Source organism: Salvia hispanica, chromosome 4 (genome assembly GCF_023119035.1).
Source record: "Salvia hispanica cultivar TCC Black 2014 chromosome 4, UniMelb_Shisp_WGS_1.0, whole genome shotgun sequence".
In the NCBI taxonomy this organism is placed as follows: domain Eukaryota; kingdom Viridiplantae; phylum Streptophyta; class Magnoliopsida; order Lamiales; family Lamiaceae; genus Salvia; species Salvia hispanica.
The window spans coordinates 23,146,568-23,163,190 of NC_062968.1; the positions used below are offsets into that span (position 1 = coordinate 23,146,568).

The window sequence follows — 16,623 nt, forward strand, 5'->3', positions numbered from 1 at the left end:
GCATGAGATTTTAGGGATTGTTGGTTAATGTGGTTAATTATAGAGAGAATGAGCGGATGTGAGTATTAAATGGAGAGATAAAAAAAGTTGAAAATTTAATTGAAGGGAAAAAGTACTCCCCCTGTCCCACAAAAGATGTCACACTTGTGGGACGGCACGAGATTTTAGGAGATTTTGTTTTGTGTGTTAAATGGAGAGAGAAAATATAATTTTTATATTCATGTGAGAGAGAATTTTTTCCAAAAAGGGAAGTGTGACATCTTTTGTGGGACAAACTAAAAAGGAAAGTGTGACATCTTTTGTGGGACGGAAGAAGTAGCTGAGTGTATTAATTGGAGAGAGAAAGTTACTACAAATAGAATTGTGTTATCTTGGTTGGAACAAACTAAAAAAAAGTGTGTCATTTTAGTTGGGCCGGAGGGAGTAGTAATAAAGTTTTGATTGGAAAGTGCAACCCGTTGGGCTAACCCACAACTCGACCAAGCCAGCCCGCTCAACCCGGCAATCCATTCGGTCGGGCCCTAATAAACCGTTTCTATATTCGGGTACTACAATTCTAAACTATTGACAAATTAACTTAATCTTTTGTCTATTTTTTGGTACGCTTCTATTTGCATCCTTTAATTTTAACTGAAACACCATCAATAAAGATAATTTTTTGCAGTGTTAGATGTTATATTTAGATTCACAAATTAACATCTTTAATTGCATTTAAAATGTCGTTAGCCGATGTGCAGCACCTAGTAGTTTAGCTCCAGAAAATAGTGCATCATCTTGGCTGTCCAACTACATCCATACAAACATTTATATTTAGCCTTAATTAAATAATAGTAGTAGTATAGATGAAATTATTTGGGCTTCAAACAAAAATTTCAAACTACATCACAATCCAAATCAGGCTGATAAAGAAAGTTATGGTCTGTGTGGGCGAGATCCAGTTTGGGCTACTAAAAATGAGCTGAGAAATCTAATAAAGGATGTAGAGATTAAAAAAAGCATCTTTTGTGATGTGAAGTTTGAGATTGTCGTTTCCATTTTCAGATTGCTCCTCCACAATCCTTTCTGCTGAAGCAACTGCAGATTTGCTGCATCTTTCTAGGGAAATTCGTCTCATCGGCTATCCAACGCACAACATAGAAATATTAATTAAGAGTTAGAAACTGCAATGAACAGAACTCATCTCCATTTGTGCTTTCAAGTTAAAGTAATGGTAAGTTACCTTTTGGAAGTGCGAACGATCACGACTCATCCTCTGTTATGATGCGAAGTTTGAGATCATTTCCATTTTCAGATTGCTCCTCCACAATCCTTTCTGCTGAGGCCACTGCGAATTCGCTGCATTTAAACAACTCGATTAATTGGAGTGTTGGGATTTCTCCAATGCCGCTTGGGATTTCCTCTAGTTTCTGGCAGACAGATAGACGGAGGTGGCAGAGTACAGGGTAATTGGTCTCATTGGCTATCCAACGCACTAGACTAAAAAGGTCAAGAGTTAGAAAGTGTAGTGAGGGGAACTCATCTCCATATGCTAACTCCCACTCTTCATCAGATTTCTCCTCCTCGCTTACAAAATTGCAGTCCAACATCGTGAGCACTTCCAGCTTTTGTAGTGCGCACAAAGTCCTCCACGCTCCCAAAATCATTTCACACTCCATCAGAATTACTTTTCTAATATTACAAGGAAATATAACTCTGAAACAACGACCGAAACCGTCTGGAGAGGATATACTTCTAATTTTAGAGCAACTTAAACTTTCGAGCTTGTGAAGTTGGCTAAGATCCATTGCCCTGGATGTTCTGAGGAAATTACTAACAAACAACTTTTTAATATTTGGAATACTTTTGTGGAAATCATCCCAAGTTGTTGCCTCCTCTTCCCAAATATTAAATGAAATCCTTTGCAGCTTCTTCATGACACTATAGTTCCTTTCCTCATCTTTTAACCACTCAGCTCCACGCACCTTGACATTTCTTAACTCGGAGAGCTTCCATAGCTCAGCTGGCTCATCAAACCTGGAACGAGGAGCAATCAAGGTTTGCAAATTACACAATCTTGATATTCCTCTCGGAATACTTGAACGGAACCCGACACCTAAGAAGCGTAGGTTGACAAGTTCATATATTTCAGTTGGGAATCTATCGCAATCCATATCCATTAAGTCCAACACCCTTACCATTACTGACGCGAAAAATGCACCAGATGAATACTCTGCTTTCTGAAAACCGATGCATATAATAGATCGAGTTAGTTCCATTGAGTCTGTTGGTTCATTAACATGTTCCAATTGGTAAAAGTTGTGAAAACTCACGCGGCGTGGATTAGAGACATTGAAATGGCTGGGACCGTTCAGCAGATTTCCTGATGCATATATCCTCAACATATCATGCATGCTATAATAACTCTTTGGTTTCAATCGGTAATAGTTCTTATTGTATTCACTTACCAAAAATAGATTTCTTTCGACTAGAGACTTTAGCCAATCCTTTGCCTTTTCCTCCAAACTTCTTTCCCCGTTTGATTTTACAAATCCTTCTGTATTCCACATATATACGAGTTTGGAGCCTTTAATCTCGTAGTCTTCTGGGAAAGCTGCCATGTATAAGAAACATGGTTTCAAGTGATTCGGCAAGTTGTTATAACTTAAAAACAAGATACTATAGCATCGCTCGTCTAATCCAGAAATTGATGCCATTACATTGTCCCCAATTTTCCTCCAAACATCTTCTGATCTTTCCATCTTACATAGCAACCCTCCTCCAATCACACTTATGGCTAGAGGAAGCCCACCGCAATCCTTGGCGATCTTTCGACCAATCTCTTGTAATACAAGAGGGCACTCCTCTTCTCCAAACACAAGTTGGTGAAGCAGATTCCAACTTTCAGACTCGCTAAGCAACCGCACCTGATGTTGCAGACTCAAAGAGTTAGCATAGTTCGCTACATCAGATTCCCTAGTGGTGCTCACAATGCGACTCCCGTTGTTGTTGTCCGGGAAGTACATCCTAATCTCATCCCAGAATTTGGTGCTCCATATATCATCTAACACAATCAAGTATTTTCTACCGAACAAGCTCTTATACAACATATCTTTTAACTCATTAGTAGGTTGATCACAATCTTTTCCAGTTATGCAACGAAGAAGGCTTTTGAGAACTTGTCGCATATTGTAATCTTGTGAGACAGTGGCCCAAGCACGACAATGAAAGCATTCAACAATCATATTATCTTCATAAAGCTTTCGAGTAAGAGTGGTTTTACCTACACCACCCATACCAACGATGGGGACGATCTCCAGCTTCTTCTCCATACGGGTCAGCCGATCCTTGAGCTGCATCAGATCTTCATCAATTCCCACCACCACAGCACTCTTGGAACCGGATGAACTGGATGAATCAAGCTCTCGTGGCATCTTCCTTTCCTCCATCTCCATGAGCTTCTCAGCTTGCTCCATAACAGAACCAAGTTCCCGTATTACTTGTTGTAGATCTGGTGTGGATAAAGTGAATCTCACATGAGTAGGTGCAAAGAACCTGGGATCAGGGAGCATGTGAACCATGTGGTATTCAAGGATGTCTTCAGCTTGATGTGCAACTTCTCTTATTTTGCTGTCTAGTTTGGTGAGTGATGATTTACTATCAAGGAGCTGCTGAAGAGATGTAGCTTTGTCGAGCAGGGACTGGATCTGAGGGTTGTTTTCATCAACAATCCATAGTGTTTGGTCAGGATCAAGGATTCCCTCAAGAATAGTGATGAGTGGTTGAAGATTGTAAGCCATTTTTTTTCAGATCTCAGAAAACAAAGGGAAGGAAAGCTCGTTGCAAATTGCAATTACACAAAAAGAAGATGATTGAATCCAAAATAATTAAATAACTCAAACTTGTTCATGAATTGAAATTAGTGACAGCCAGCTCATTGTGGACCTTGAGTTAATATACTACTAGTAGTATTTTCTTATGCTTTTGATTGTATGGAATCAGTGTGTGGAACTTTACTTATTTAGTTATTTGAGTGTAATTTTTATAGTAGTTTTTTCATAGTGGAATGTGGAGGGAATACTTGAGTGGATTGTGAGTCCATATTTATGATATGGTATGAATAGAACATAGTTCTTATTCGAGTGAAATTATATCTAATATGGTATCCGAAAAATTCTACTATGAGGCAAGACTTGTCTGTGAATTTTATTATTATTCCCAACACACTGTACACATGGCTCAACCATGTCATCAATATGAAACATGTGTATCAAATCAACAACATATTAAAAATAGAAAATTGAAACACAAAATCATTATGAAAAATATTAAAATTCATGGTATTCACAGCTGATTTTAAAATACTCCATATCAATTTCCACGAGCATCTTCTTATATATCCTCCATCTCCACGAGATTAAAACACGATCAAGAACTAAAAATTCAACTTATCATACTGATCTTTGTTACGATCCTTAATTGCCTTTCTTTAGTTTAGATATTGTAGGGATTTGATATCTTTTCTATATATTGTTTTTCTTGTTAGATAAGTTAGTAGTAGTATTTATTATAAATAGGATAGATTGTTATCTTTGTTATTCATTCAACCAATTAATGAAATCAGTATTTCGTCCAACTTGGCTTGAATCACAAATCAATTGCTTCCGACGGGAATACTCCCGCGCTCAGCCCCGTTCTGCCGCCGACCCTCACGGGCGCCGGATTCTCTTTATATTGTTATTTTCCGTTTTATCAGTTTGTTAGGAATTTAGGTTCCTAACAACTGGTGCTTTCATTGAGAGCTCATCCTCCATCCATGAATTCCGACGATGAAATCATTCTATCCCACATGTTCGATCGGATTATGGAACGCTTCGACAAATTGGAGTCGCGTATGGACGCGAACGACCGGAGACTTGTGAAGCGTCGGTTCCGCTCGCCGCAAGAACTTGATCATGAAGATCAGCCGCGGACGAGGAACAAATCGTGCTGGGGTCCACCGCCAGGCCGCAACCATCAGGGATACTCATATCAGCACCCAACTCGTCTCCGCTCCTGCCACAAACAACCTCTCGACTGGCCGCCACCAGCCCTCCATCCTAGTTCAAGTTGGTATCTGCAGGGGCTTCATCTGACACAGTCGCTGCAACCGGCAACCAGCCCGAGTTCCTGTTGGGTCCCACCAAGAGTGCAGCTTGAACAGCCTACGCACCATCCACTGCGCCCATCTACATGTTGGGACTATCGTGTGCAACAAGAATCTCAAGCATATGATCAGCAACACCCCACAACAGGTTCATTAGACTATCAAGCATATGATTTTGCAACTATCGATGGTGGAGATAGTGAACCTGTGTATTATACTATTGATCATTGGGACTCGGTTGATTATGAGGAGGACGTTGATGCTAGCTTCATGAGACAACCAGTGGAGGATATGACTTGGTTTCCGGCCAATGAAATTGCCGACCCAAGTGACAATGTGAAGGGGAAAGGACAGGTGAGTAATCTGGCAACTACATCCAGATTTCATCCATGGCAGCTGGGTAATTGCCCGACGCCCCGCGCTGCTGATTCTCGACGCCTCTCGCGTTCCCATCTCCATCACGATCTATCTAGCAGCTCTCTACCTGCTGCCCTTGCTGTTCCGCCGCCACCACTGCAGCGCTCTCCCTCCTGTTGGTCCCCACCAGCTCTGCCGTGCAGCCCCGATATCAGTGGAGAGGAGTGCGGTTTGTTAGACAGTGACCCGCCCCCACCAACCGTGATCTCTCAGCCGGACAGTCCCGATACCAATCCAACATTGGTCCCTCATGTTGTACTTGCTGCTGTCCCCACCTCAAGGAAAATGGAGATTTCAGAGGGTGTGAAACGCGACAGCTCTAGTTCTTCTTCCCGCAAGAGAATAGCTATCAAGGAAGTCATGGAAATCTTGTTCCGAGAAGGATTTATCAGGTTTAGACGGATATCTAGTAGGGGGTATATACAAATGAGTGGCCAAACTGGTCGTCAAGGAATTGATAAAGTGAGATGTTCAACAATCCAGTGTGCGTTTGACCCAGGAGGATACTCCTTGCCAAAGCATTTGCTTACAACTGTTGTTGTCGTTGTTTCGTGGTTCCCACCTTGAGGACAAGGTGGATTTCAACCGTGGGGGAGTTGTTACGATCCTTAATTGCCTTTCTTTAGTTTAGATATTGTAGGGATTTGATATCTTTTATAATATATTGTTTTCTTGTTAGATAAGTTAGGGTAGTAGTATTTATTATAAATAGGATAGATTGTTATCTTTGTTATTCATTCAACCAATTAATGAAATCAGTATTTCGTCCAACTTGGCTTGAATCACAAATCAATTGCTGCCGACGGGAATACTCCCGCGCTCAGCCCCGTTCTGCCGCCGACCCTCACGGGCGCCGGATTTATCCGTATTTATCACTCCGTCGACCCTAACGGGCGCCGGATTCTCTTTATATTCTCTTTATATTGTTATTTTCCGTTTTATCAGTTTGTTAGGAATTTAGGTTCCTAACAATCTTCAATGAGCTGAGAAATCAAATAAGGTAAATTAAAAAAGACCGAAATGAAACAACTAATAATGATATAAAGTATAAACAGAACACAAGGAATGAACTGAAAATAAGTACTACTAGATCATAGTAAATTTCATGTTTTTATAACTTAAATTATCTATTTATAATAAAAATTCAAAATTCTTAAAAATCCATTTATTAGGACAATCTACATGTATATTGTTAAATGTTCGCATATCAACTTTAAATCTACTACATGTAAATGTTAATATACATGTGTATTTTTTTATATGCCAATAGAGTTGGCATCATTCTTGACATTTTTAGAATTCTCTTGGATATTTGAGCATGGTTAGTGATAAAATGCAAACTTATATATTGTACAAACTCAAAACTTCTTAACACAGCTTCAACACAGTTTCAGTACAATATCACCACAATGTAAAATTTTAAGATTTTAATGTCAACACAATATCAACACAATGTAAAATTTTAAGATTTTAATGTCAACACAATATCAACACAGCATCAATCATTGACTACCGTTGAAATTCTGTTGACATTTACTGTTGATGTTTTTTTTGATCTGTTGATATTTTTTAATGATCAAGATCATAGTTTTGAGTTTGTACAATATTTAGAGTTTTTATTTGATCGCATCCCATTTGAGCATAATAAGAATTCTGCTTTTTCTGTGTATTATCACACTTATATAGTTAGGCTCACAATCAAAATTATAAGTAAATACAAATTAACATCACAAGTAAACACAATATGTCTGTTTAAAGCTATAGTCTTTTTTCTCCCTGACAATCTTCTCACCGACCCATGTAGTTTGTATGTTTGCTCCTCAGCTCATTGTTGATTCTTCATCATACGTTTCGATTTCTTTTTTTCTGCGACGAACAATAACACAATACATTATTCCAACATCACCATTAACATCACAGATTATTACCATCAACATTGATATTAGCATTGACAGGGCATTAACATCAGTTTTAATAGAGCATTAATAAGGCATTGGCATCACAAGATTTTTTGTAGAACTATAAATAACATTATAGACTATTAACATCACATATTATTAACATCAACAGAGTTACCATCAGCATTAGAATTTCAGATAGAATAGTAGTATATGCTATCCACTTGATCACTATAAACCAATTTAGTGAAATACTGAAATACTATAAAACCACAAATTAATCTTATTAAAATCATTATTTTAAACATTTTTAAGGAATTTTTGAAAAGTGTATGCATGAATGTGCAATCGAAATCAAAGTGCATACAACTTAGCATTCAAAACATCAAGTTAAAGAAATGTCTCACTCTTCTTTACGATGCGAAGTTAGAGATCATAGTTTCCATTGTCAGATTGTTCCTCCTCAATCCTTTTTGCTGAGGCCACTGTGGATTCTCTGCAACATTGTAACACAATTATTTGGAGCGTTGGGATTTCTCCAATGCCGCTAGGGATTTCCTCTAGTTTCTCGCAGGCAGCCAGACTGAGGTGGCGGAGTCTAGGGAAGTTGGTCTCATCAGCTATCCAACGCACAATGTTCAAACAAGCAACAGATAAAAATTGCAGTGAGGGGAACACATCTCCATCTGATAACTCCCACTCTTCATCACCTGTCTCGCCCATGCATTCAAAAAAATATCCCTGTGTTCGCACCCACTCTTCATCACATGTCACATCCTCTCTTTTAAAACTGCAGTCATCCATCACGAGCACTTCTAGCTTATGTAATGCACACCGAGTCCTCAGCACTCCCGAATTTAATACACACTCAGTCAGAACTAGTTTTCTGATATTACAAGGGTATATAACCCTGGAACGACAAATGGACCTGCTTGGAGTGGATATGGTTCTCATATAACGTCATTTTAATCTTTCGAGCTTGTGAAGATGGCTAAGGTCAATTGCAGTGGATGTAGTTCGCATGCTGTCATTAATTGACAACTTTTTTATATTTGGAATGCTTTTGAGGAAACCATCCCAACTTGCTACCTCCTTTTTAAGTAGTAGTTCAAATGAAATCCTTTGCAGCTTATCAAGGACACTATAATTTATTTCCTCGTCATTTAACAACTCAATTCCATGCGTCTTGAGAAATCTCAACTCAGAGAGCTTCCATATCTCAGATGGCTCTTCAAACAAGCAATAACAAAACACGGTTTGCAAATTCCACAATCTTGATATTCCTCTAGGTATTCTTGAATTGCAACTGACACCTAAGAACCGTAGGTTGACAAATTCAAAAATTTCTGTTGGGAAATGTTAGGAACCTAAATTCCTAACGAACTGATAAAACGGAAAATAACAATATAAAGAGAATCCGGCGCCCGTGAGGGTCGGCGGGGATAAGGATCTGGGCGGCTGTGCGCGGGTTCCAACCCGTCGGGCAGTGGCTACAGATCAGATATACGTTACCGGCTGTGCGCGGAGAGATTCCGTTGGGCAGCCGGTGGCGTATGGAATTTAGGATTCAACGTATCACATATGGAACTTGGCCAAAATAATATATTGATTGATTGAATGAATAAAATGAGAACAACCTACCCCTATTTATAATAGTAGAACACTAGCTTATGAAACAAGAAAACAAATATATGAAAAGATATGCAAAACCCTAATATATCTAAACTAATTAGATGAAGGCTCGTAACAACTCCCCCACGGTTAAAATCCACCTTGTCCTCAAGGTGGAAACCACAAACCAACGACCAAAGTTGAAAGCAAAAGCTTTCACGAGGCGTTTCCTCCCGGATCAAATACATATCGACCAACTGAAATTCTTCCTTTATCACCTCCAAGGGTGCTCAAATATGGCGTGTCATTCCGCGGAAGGATCAACCTTGCATCGGTGTCGAGCGATGTTGATCGATGATTCATACTTGGTACATCACCGACACAAGCAATGGCGGGCAAACCGGTGTAAGCATCATTTCCTTTCTTACTCCAAGAGTTTCCAACAACATTTTTGGATGACACTTGAACAACATTGAGTGAGGCGACGACCTTCTTCACCTCATTAGTGGAATCGTCCTCCTCTACATCGTTCAACAATGCCTTTTCCTCCTCTGTGCTCATATCGAGATTGCGCGTTGGGCAGATTTCCACGAGAGATGAAACTTGTTGGTCTTCAAGACTGCCATCTCTAACTTCCCTAGATCCCGGATTTTCACTAGGCAAGCCACGATCATGATCCATGAGTTTCTCTGCTGCCATCTCTTATATGGAGTTCTCTAAATCACCAAGCTCCTCATTGTCGTCAAGTGTTGGCGAATGCGTGTGAGTAACAACCTCTCCATAACATATGTTCTCATCTACCTCACCCCGAAAGCGATGCGGAAGTGGTGGCTGCGGCAAAGGTTGGAATTTTACAAACCCACGATCAAGGGAATCCACATGTGTTGGTGGTTCATGTGTCGAGTATTCCTGCTGTTTCGGCGGGTCCCAGTAGGTTGGCTGATGCAAGGCCGACGGTTGTGGTCGTAGAGGACAGCCGGTCGGGGGCTGTGGCTCGTCAACCGACACTCGCAGCTGAATGCACTTTTTAGGCGGATCCTTGTACATGGCTGGGCGCGTCCTTGGAGCTTCATCGACCGGAAACCCCACATACTGTCTCAAAACTGGCGGGTCCCAATGAGTCAGCTTTTTCGCAGGCAGACACGGCTGCCGGTTTGACTCTGGCAAAAAATTACCCGGATTAGGGAATCGGCGCAGCTCCTGCTCCCTGAACTGATTCCCAGCAGTGAAGGCATCGGGCGGCGGCTGGTGGGCATTCTTTCGGGCAGTATAACAGCTATAATTATAGCGCGCGCCCGGCGGTTGACTATGGGGCAGATAGCTACGGCGGGTTCACTGCACGGACGGCGGGGATGGAGTCCGATGTGGCGGTGGCTCCGGCAGCGGGGGTGCACGAGGGTAGCCAACGCAGCGATTGGCTGCATCCTCCAGATGGTGGCTGAAAAAGCCGTCAGGGGTGTTGCGCGACCTCCCAGATTGGTGTGGGCTGGGGTATTTTTTTCGACGAAGGTTTTCCACGCGCCGATCAACTGCGTCCATACGGATTCCTTCATGTCCAATAGGCGATCAAACTTTGCAATAACTGCGTGCATCTCATGCTGGGGCTGATATTGGTGGTAAATAGCCATAACTAATAAGGGAAAAACAATGAAGTTGGAGTGGAGGGTTCGGTGGTATTTTTTTTTTGTGATATTGGTGAATAATTTGGGGATATGGATAATCGAAGACAGAGGATGAGTACGGGATGAAAGCACCAGTTGTTATTCCTGTAATTAAATATCCATTCCGCCGCTGGCGGGTCAAAGAGCATGACAGCGTAGTATAGACGATCTTCTTCAGGCATCATTATATGATCGAAATAGTACTCTACCCGCGATATCCAATTAGTAGCATCAGACCCATCGAAGTGGGGGGCACGAATTTTGACCCCTTGACGAGTATCGGAACCATACTGGCAAAAAGTTCTGTCTCGCGATGATGGAGGGTCGCAGCAAGATTGTCTGCAACGAGATTCACGCCACCCTCGATGACGAGTCGCTGGAGGGTCCCAACTAGATGTGCGGCGTGTCTGGTAGGGAACTATTCTGGAATCAGTAGCCAAATCTTGTTGCCAATCACCTTCACGATGAGAATCATCACGCCGAGAAAGGCCCCCTCGTCGGCCACCCCTAGGAGGTCTCCTGTTGCGAACCCCTAAGTGGCGTTGGCGAGTATACATGTCCGGCGGCAAAAATTCAGACTCCCTGTACTCCGCATACTCCCGTTCCTCCGAATCAATCGTCGTCTGGGGCCAGTGTCACGGTGCGGTGGGTTCTCCAAACCGTCCACCCGACGATCTGAATTATCCATTCTAATTTCCAACTGATCGAATCGGGCCATGATCCGATCAAAACCCTGGGTCAGTGGGTCGACTGCACCGGCGTTGGACCGCTGGCGGGGATGATCACCCCTTGGCGGCGGACGAGGCAGATTGCCCGCGTCACGGCGATTTCCCACCGGCTGGCGGCGAGAAGATCCGATCAATAGTTCCTGCGCGTTCCCCCCAGTCAGAACTGGTGGCGAATCGTGTAATTCCTCCTCAATGTCCATGAGTCTCTGAGTCCGAGATGAAAAGCACCAGATGTAAGGAGGACGATTCCACTAATGAGGTGAAGAAGGTCGTCGCCTCACTCAATGTTGTTCAAGTGTCATCCAAAAATGTTGTTGGAAACTCTTGGAGTAAGAAAGGACATGGTGCTTACACCGGTTTGCCCGCCATTGCTTGTGTCGGTGATGTACCAAGTATGAATCTTCGATCAACATCGCTCGACACCGATGCAAGGTTGATCCCTCCGCGGAATGACACACCATATTTGAGCACTCTTGGAGGTGATAAAGGAAGAATTTCAGTTGGTCGATATGTATTTGATCCGGGAGTAAACGCCTCGCGAAAGCTTTTGCTTTCAACTTTGGTCGTTGGTTTGTGGTTTCCACCTTGAGGACAAGGCGGATTTTAACCGTGGAGGAGTTGTTACGAGCCTTCATCTAATTAGTTTAGATATATTAGGGTTTTGAAAATGTCTGCCTCGTGCATCCTGATCTGGTGATAACCTGCCTCGTGCATCCTGATCTGGTGATAATCCGAACGCAGATCCAGCTTAGTGAAGAACTTCGCCTTTCCCAATTCATCGAACAATTCGTCCGCGGTGGGGATCGGGAAATGATCGGGGACCGTCGCCAAATTCAAGGCACGATAATCGATGCAGAAGCGAAAAGTACCGTCCTTCTTCCGAATTAACAACACTGGTGATGAAAAGGGGCTCTGACTTCTTCGAATTATGCCTTGGTCTAACATTTCCTTCACCTGACGCTCAATTTCATTTTTTTGGAAGTATGGGTAACGATACGGTCGTACATTGACCGGCTTCGTGCCCGATAGAAGGTGAATCCTGTGGTCGAACGCCCGAGGCGGGGGCATGCCGCTGAAAATAACAATATAAAGAGAATCAGGCGCCCGTGAGGGTCGGCGGGGATAATGATCTGGGCGGCTGTGCGCGGGTTCCAACCCGTCGGGCAGTGGCTACAGATCAGATATACGTTTCCGGCTGTGCGCGGAGAGATTCCGTCGGGCAGCCGGTGGCGTATGGAATTTAGGATTCAACGTATCACATATGGAACTTGGCCAAAATAATATATTGATTGATTGAATGAATAAAATGAGAACAACCTATCCCTATTTATAATAGTAGAACACTAGCTTATGGAACAAGAAAACAAATATATGAAAAGATATGCAAAACCCTAATAAATCTAAACTAATTAGATGAAGGCTCGTAACAGGAAACTATGGAAAAGCATACCCATTAAGTCCAACACCCTTAGAAATCTTGCTGCGAATAGTGCACCAGATGGAAACTCAGCCCTCCAAAAAACAATGCATATAACAGATCGAGTTAGTGACATTGACTCTGTTGAATCATTAACATCTTCCAATTCATATGAGTTGTGAAACCTCATGCGGCGTGGATTAGAGAATGCGAACTTATTGGGACCATTCAGATACTTTTCTTCAGCAGATTTCATGATGCATATATCCCTCAACATATCATACATGCTGTAACTCTTTTCTTTTCCATATATTGTATTCTCTAACTATAAATATATTTCTATCGATTAGAGACTTTAGCTAATCCTCAGCCACTTCCTCCAAACTTCTTTCCCCATTTGATTTTACAAATCCTTCTGCAACCCACAATTGTACGAGTTTGGAGCCACTAATCTTGAAGTCTTCAAGGAAAGCTCCCATGTATAAAAAACATGGTTTCAAGTGATTCGGCAAGTGGTTATAACTTAAAGACAATATACTAGAGCATTGCTCATCTGACTCAGCAATTGTTTCTTTTGCATTGTAACCAATTTTCATCCAATTATTTTCTGATCTTTCCATCTTAGATAGCAGCCCTCCAATCACACTGATGGCTAGAGGAAGCCCACAGCAATCACTAGCGACCATTTCACCAATCTCTTGCAATACAAGAGGGCACTCCTCCTCTCCAAAAACAAGCTGGCGAAGTAGATTCCAACTTTCAGAGTGACTAAGCAGTTGCACTTGATGCTGCGATGTCAAAGAGTCAGCATAGTTCGCCACATCAGACTCTCTAGTGGTGATCACAATGCGACTCCCGTTGTTGTTATTTGGGAAGTACATCCTCATCTCATCCCCGAATTTCGTACTCCATATATCATCTAATACAATCAAATACTTTCTACCATACAAGCTCTTATACAACATATCTTTTAACTCATTAGTAGGTTAATCAAATTCTTGTCCAGTTATGCAATGAAGAAGGCTTTTTAGAATTTGCCGCATATTGTAATCTTGTGAGATAGTGTCCCAAGAACGATAATCAAAGTAATCAACAATCAATGGATCATCATAAAGCTTTTGAGCGAGAGTGGTTTTACCTACTTCGCCCATACCAACGATGGGGACGATCTCCAGTTTCTTCTCCATACTTGTCAGCCGATCCTTGAGCTGCATCAGATCTTCATCTATTCCCACCACAACACTCGATGATGAACTGCTAGACGACTTCTTCTTATCCACGAGCTTCACTTGTTCCACAACAGAATCAATTCCCACCGCAGCATTGGATGACAGCATCTTGTTATCCTCCATCCCCATGAGCTTCTCCGCTTGCTCCATAACAGAATCAAGATCTCGTGTTACTTATTGTAGATCTCATGTGGACAAAGTGAATCTCACGCAATTAAATCCGGAGAGTTTTTGATCAACCATGTGGGATTCAAGGATGTCTTCAGCTCGATGTGCTACTTTTCTTATTTCGGGGTCTAGTTTGGTGAGTGAAGATTTACTATCAAGGAGCTTTTGAAGAGAAGTAGCTTTGTTGTAAAGGGAATGGAGTTGAGGGTTGTTTTCATCAACAATCCATCGTGATTGGTCAGGATCAAGAATTCCTTCAACAATGATGATGAGAGGTTAAAGATTGTAAGCCATTTTTTTCAGATATCTTCTTGCTTTGAAAACAAAGGAAGCAAAGCTCGTTGCAAATTGCAATATCACAACAAGAGGATGACTCAGTCTAAATAACTCATTGACTCAACTTATTTAACACAAATAATACCCGCAAGTGTACGAGGCTAGTGTAGCAATTAGAAAGCAAGAGTATCGTATCCCACAGAAACAAGATTGTATCAACTCAAGTACCACGAACAAATTTTGATTACTATGTAGAAAATCCAAGAGAAATGGTTTTGTTCTAGCACTACTATGAGCATATAACAATGAAAAAGAAATTAAAAGTGACAAGAGGAAATAAACACAAGTGAAAAGATACCAAAGAGGAGAGTAGAGTTTTGGATCCAACTACAATGGAATTGTATTGTGATTGATTCAACAACTTCGATTACCCATTTTATGTCTCTATGATTACTAGGTAAGTCGCTAGTCTAGGTTGAGCCCCCTCGCGAGTGTACTCACCCCGTTGATTAATCCTTAATATTGAAGTCTCCTTCTAATATGTTTAGATTAACTCCATAGAACAAAAGACCCAAGCCCTCACTAAGGTTCCCCTCTCGAGTGTAGATTATCAAAGTGATGATCACTCTTTTATCAAACCTAGATAGGTATCTCTCGATTACAACTATAAAGGTAAACAAACTCAATTGGTAGCTAAGCAATTGAATTGAAAAGGCACAATAATGAACAAAGGAATCACAAGAGCTAAGCAATCAAAAGAAGTCCTTGAATTAATCACAAACATCCATTGTAGTCTTCACCAAAACTCCACAATAAAATTAGCTACTCATTTCTTCATGAAAACCAAAGCAATGGATTCAATCAAATACATCAAAGAAAGCAAATAAATACTCTTGTGGAATGATTCTATGGATTAGAGACTCCAATCTCTCGATTTGTAGTCTTCAATCTTCAAATCTCTCTTCAAGGTGTTCTTGGGGAAGTGTGGAATGTGTAAAAATTCAAACCTAGAGCCCCTTTTTCTTTTCTTCTTTCGAAAATCAGAAACGGCTGTAACGCCCACCGTTTTGACGGACCTGGCCGGGTGGACTTTTTACACTCCAAATTCACCCGGCCGGGTGACATCTTTTTACACCTCTCTGGACTCTCTATGCTGCGGAACAGTGCCCGGTCGGGTAGCATTTCTTAGCAGTAAATCCACCCGGCCGGGTGTTGTATTTTGGGGCCTTGCTGCCTTCTAAGCTTCCAAACCCGAATTTTCACATTCTTTTGTCTATTTTTGCCTAAAACACTCAACAAATAATAAAACCCAAAAGGATAGAATAATTGGTTGGAAATAAACAATTCAAGCGATAAACTCGACATTAAGCACCTCCACAGACCAATTAAACCGATTAAAACATGAGTTTGTCACTCATTGCCGACCTTGAGCATATAATATTCTCTTATGCTTTTAGATATTTGAGTGTCACTTTATACTCTTAGCTTTTTCATAGAGGAATATGGAGGTGATATGAGAGTGGATTGTGGACACATTTTTATGAGAGTGGAACAGAAGCTGATAGAGTAGTCATCCATTCGAATATGTTTGAAACTTTTGAGATGATTGTCAATCTGGTTCTCTGTTAGGATTGGTATACTGAAAAACATATTTCGAGTATGTTGCACGGATAGAATTGTTTGTATTCAATATATTCTACAATCCACTTTTAACCCAAGGCGAGAAGAAGTAATTTTATCGCATTGATGTTTGCTTGTACATTTATAAGATGTTTCTCAAACATTTAGATGTATAAAAAGCAAATAAGTCTGATTCTTCTGCATAGTAGACTGTCGTGAACGATGTTCACAGAAGGTGACACAGTCGGTCCTTTGTAGAAGAGAAATAGAATTTCACAACCTAGATAGGCTTTGGCTACCTATCGTGAAAGGTTGCGGTGTCAGTCCGCATATTTCCTTACCTTAGGAAATAAACGACACTGGTGTGGTATAGCACTGAAGGATCTAACAGTTGAGATAAGTCTTTCTTGCTATTTATCGAAAGACGAGGTCTCGGTGATTGTTATTTCTTAATCATTGTTGACATAACATTGAGC

At 41.3% G+C, this 16,623-nt stretch overlaps 1 protein-coding gene across 10 annotated transcripts; it reads right to left on the minus strand.

Moving 5' to 3' along the window:
• Positions 1–820: 820 nt before the first annotated feature.
• On the minus strand, positions 821–3,912 carry LOC125218870 (putative late blight resistance protein homolog R1A-10). Of its 10 annotated transcripts, none has more exons than XR_007176041.1 (4): positions 2,445–3,911; positions 2,310–2,359; positions 2,175–2,216; positions 1,999–2,013 (listed from the first exon to the last, which is right to left on the minus strand). XR_007176041.1 is itself a non-coding variant. In XM_048120652.1 (3 exons), the coding sequence occupies exons 1-2, from the start codon at positions 3,774–3,776 to the stop codon at positions 1,239–1,241; spliced, it is 1,869 nt and encodes a 622-aa protein (XP_047976609.1). In that variant the 5' UTR covers positions 3,777–3,907; the 3' UTR covers positions 821–1,117; positions 1,220–1,238. The 10 variants fall into 10 exon arrangements, 8 of the variants coding, with proteins under 8 accessions (XP_047976609.1, XP_047976608.1, XP_047976607.1 ...); XR_007176040.1 differs by lacking the exon at positions 1,999–2,013 and adding an exon at positions 2,063–2,092; XM_048120652.1 differs by adding an exon at positions 821–1,117 and having other exon boundaries at positions 1,220–2,590; positions 3,260–3,907.
• Positions 3,913–16,623: the final 12,711 nt, after the last annotated feature.

Bases quoted from the DNA above. Each gene is read 5' to 3' on its own strand.
- LOC125218870 (XM_048120650.1), bottom strand. From the start codon at position 3,776: ATGGCTTACAATCTTCAACCACTCATCACTATTCTTGAGGGAATCCTT.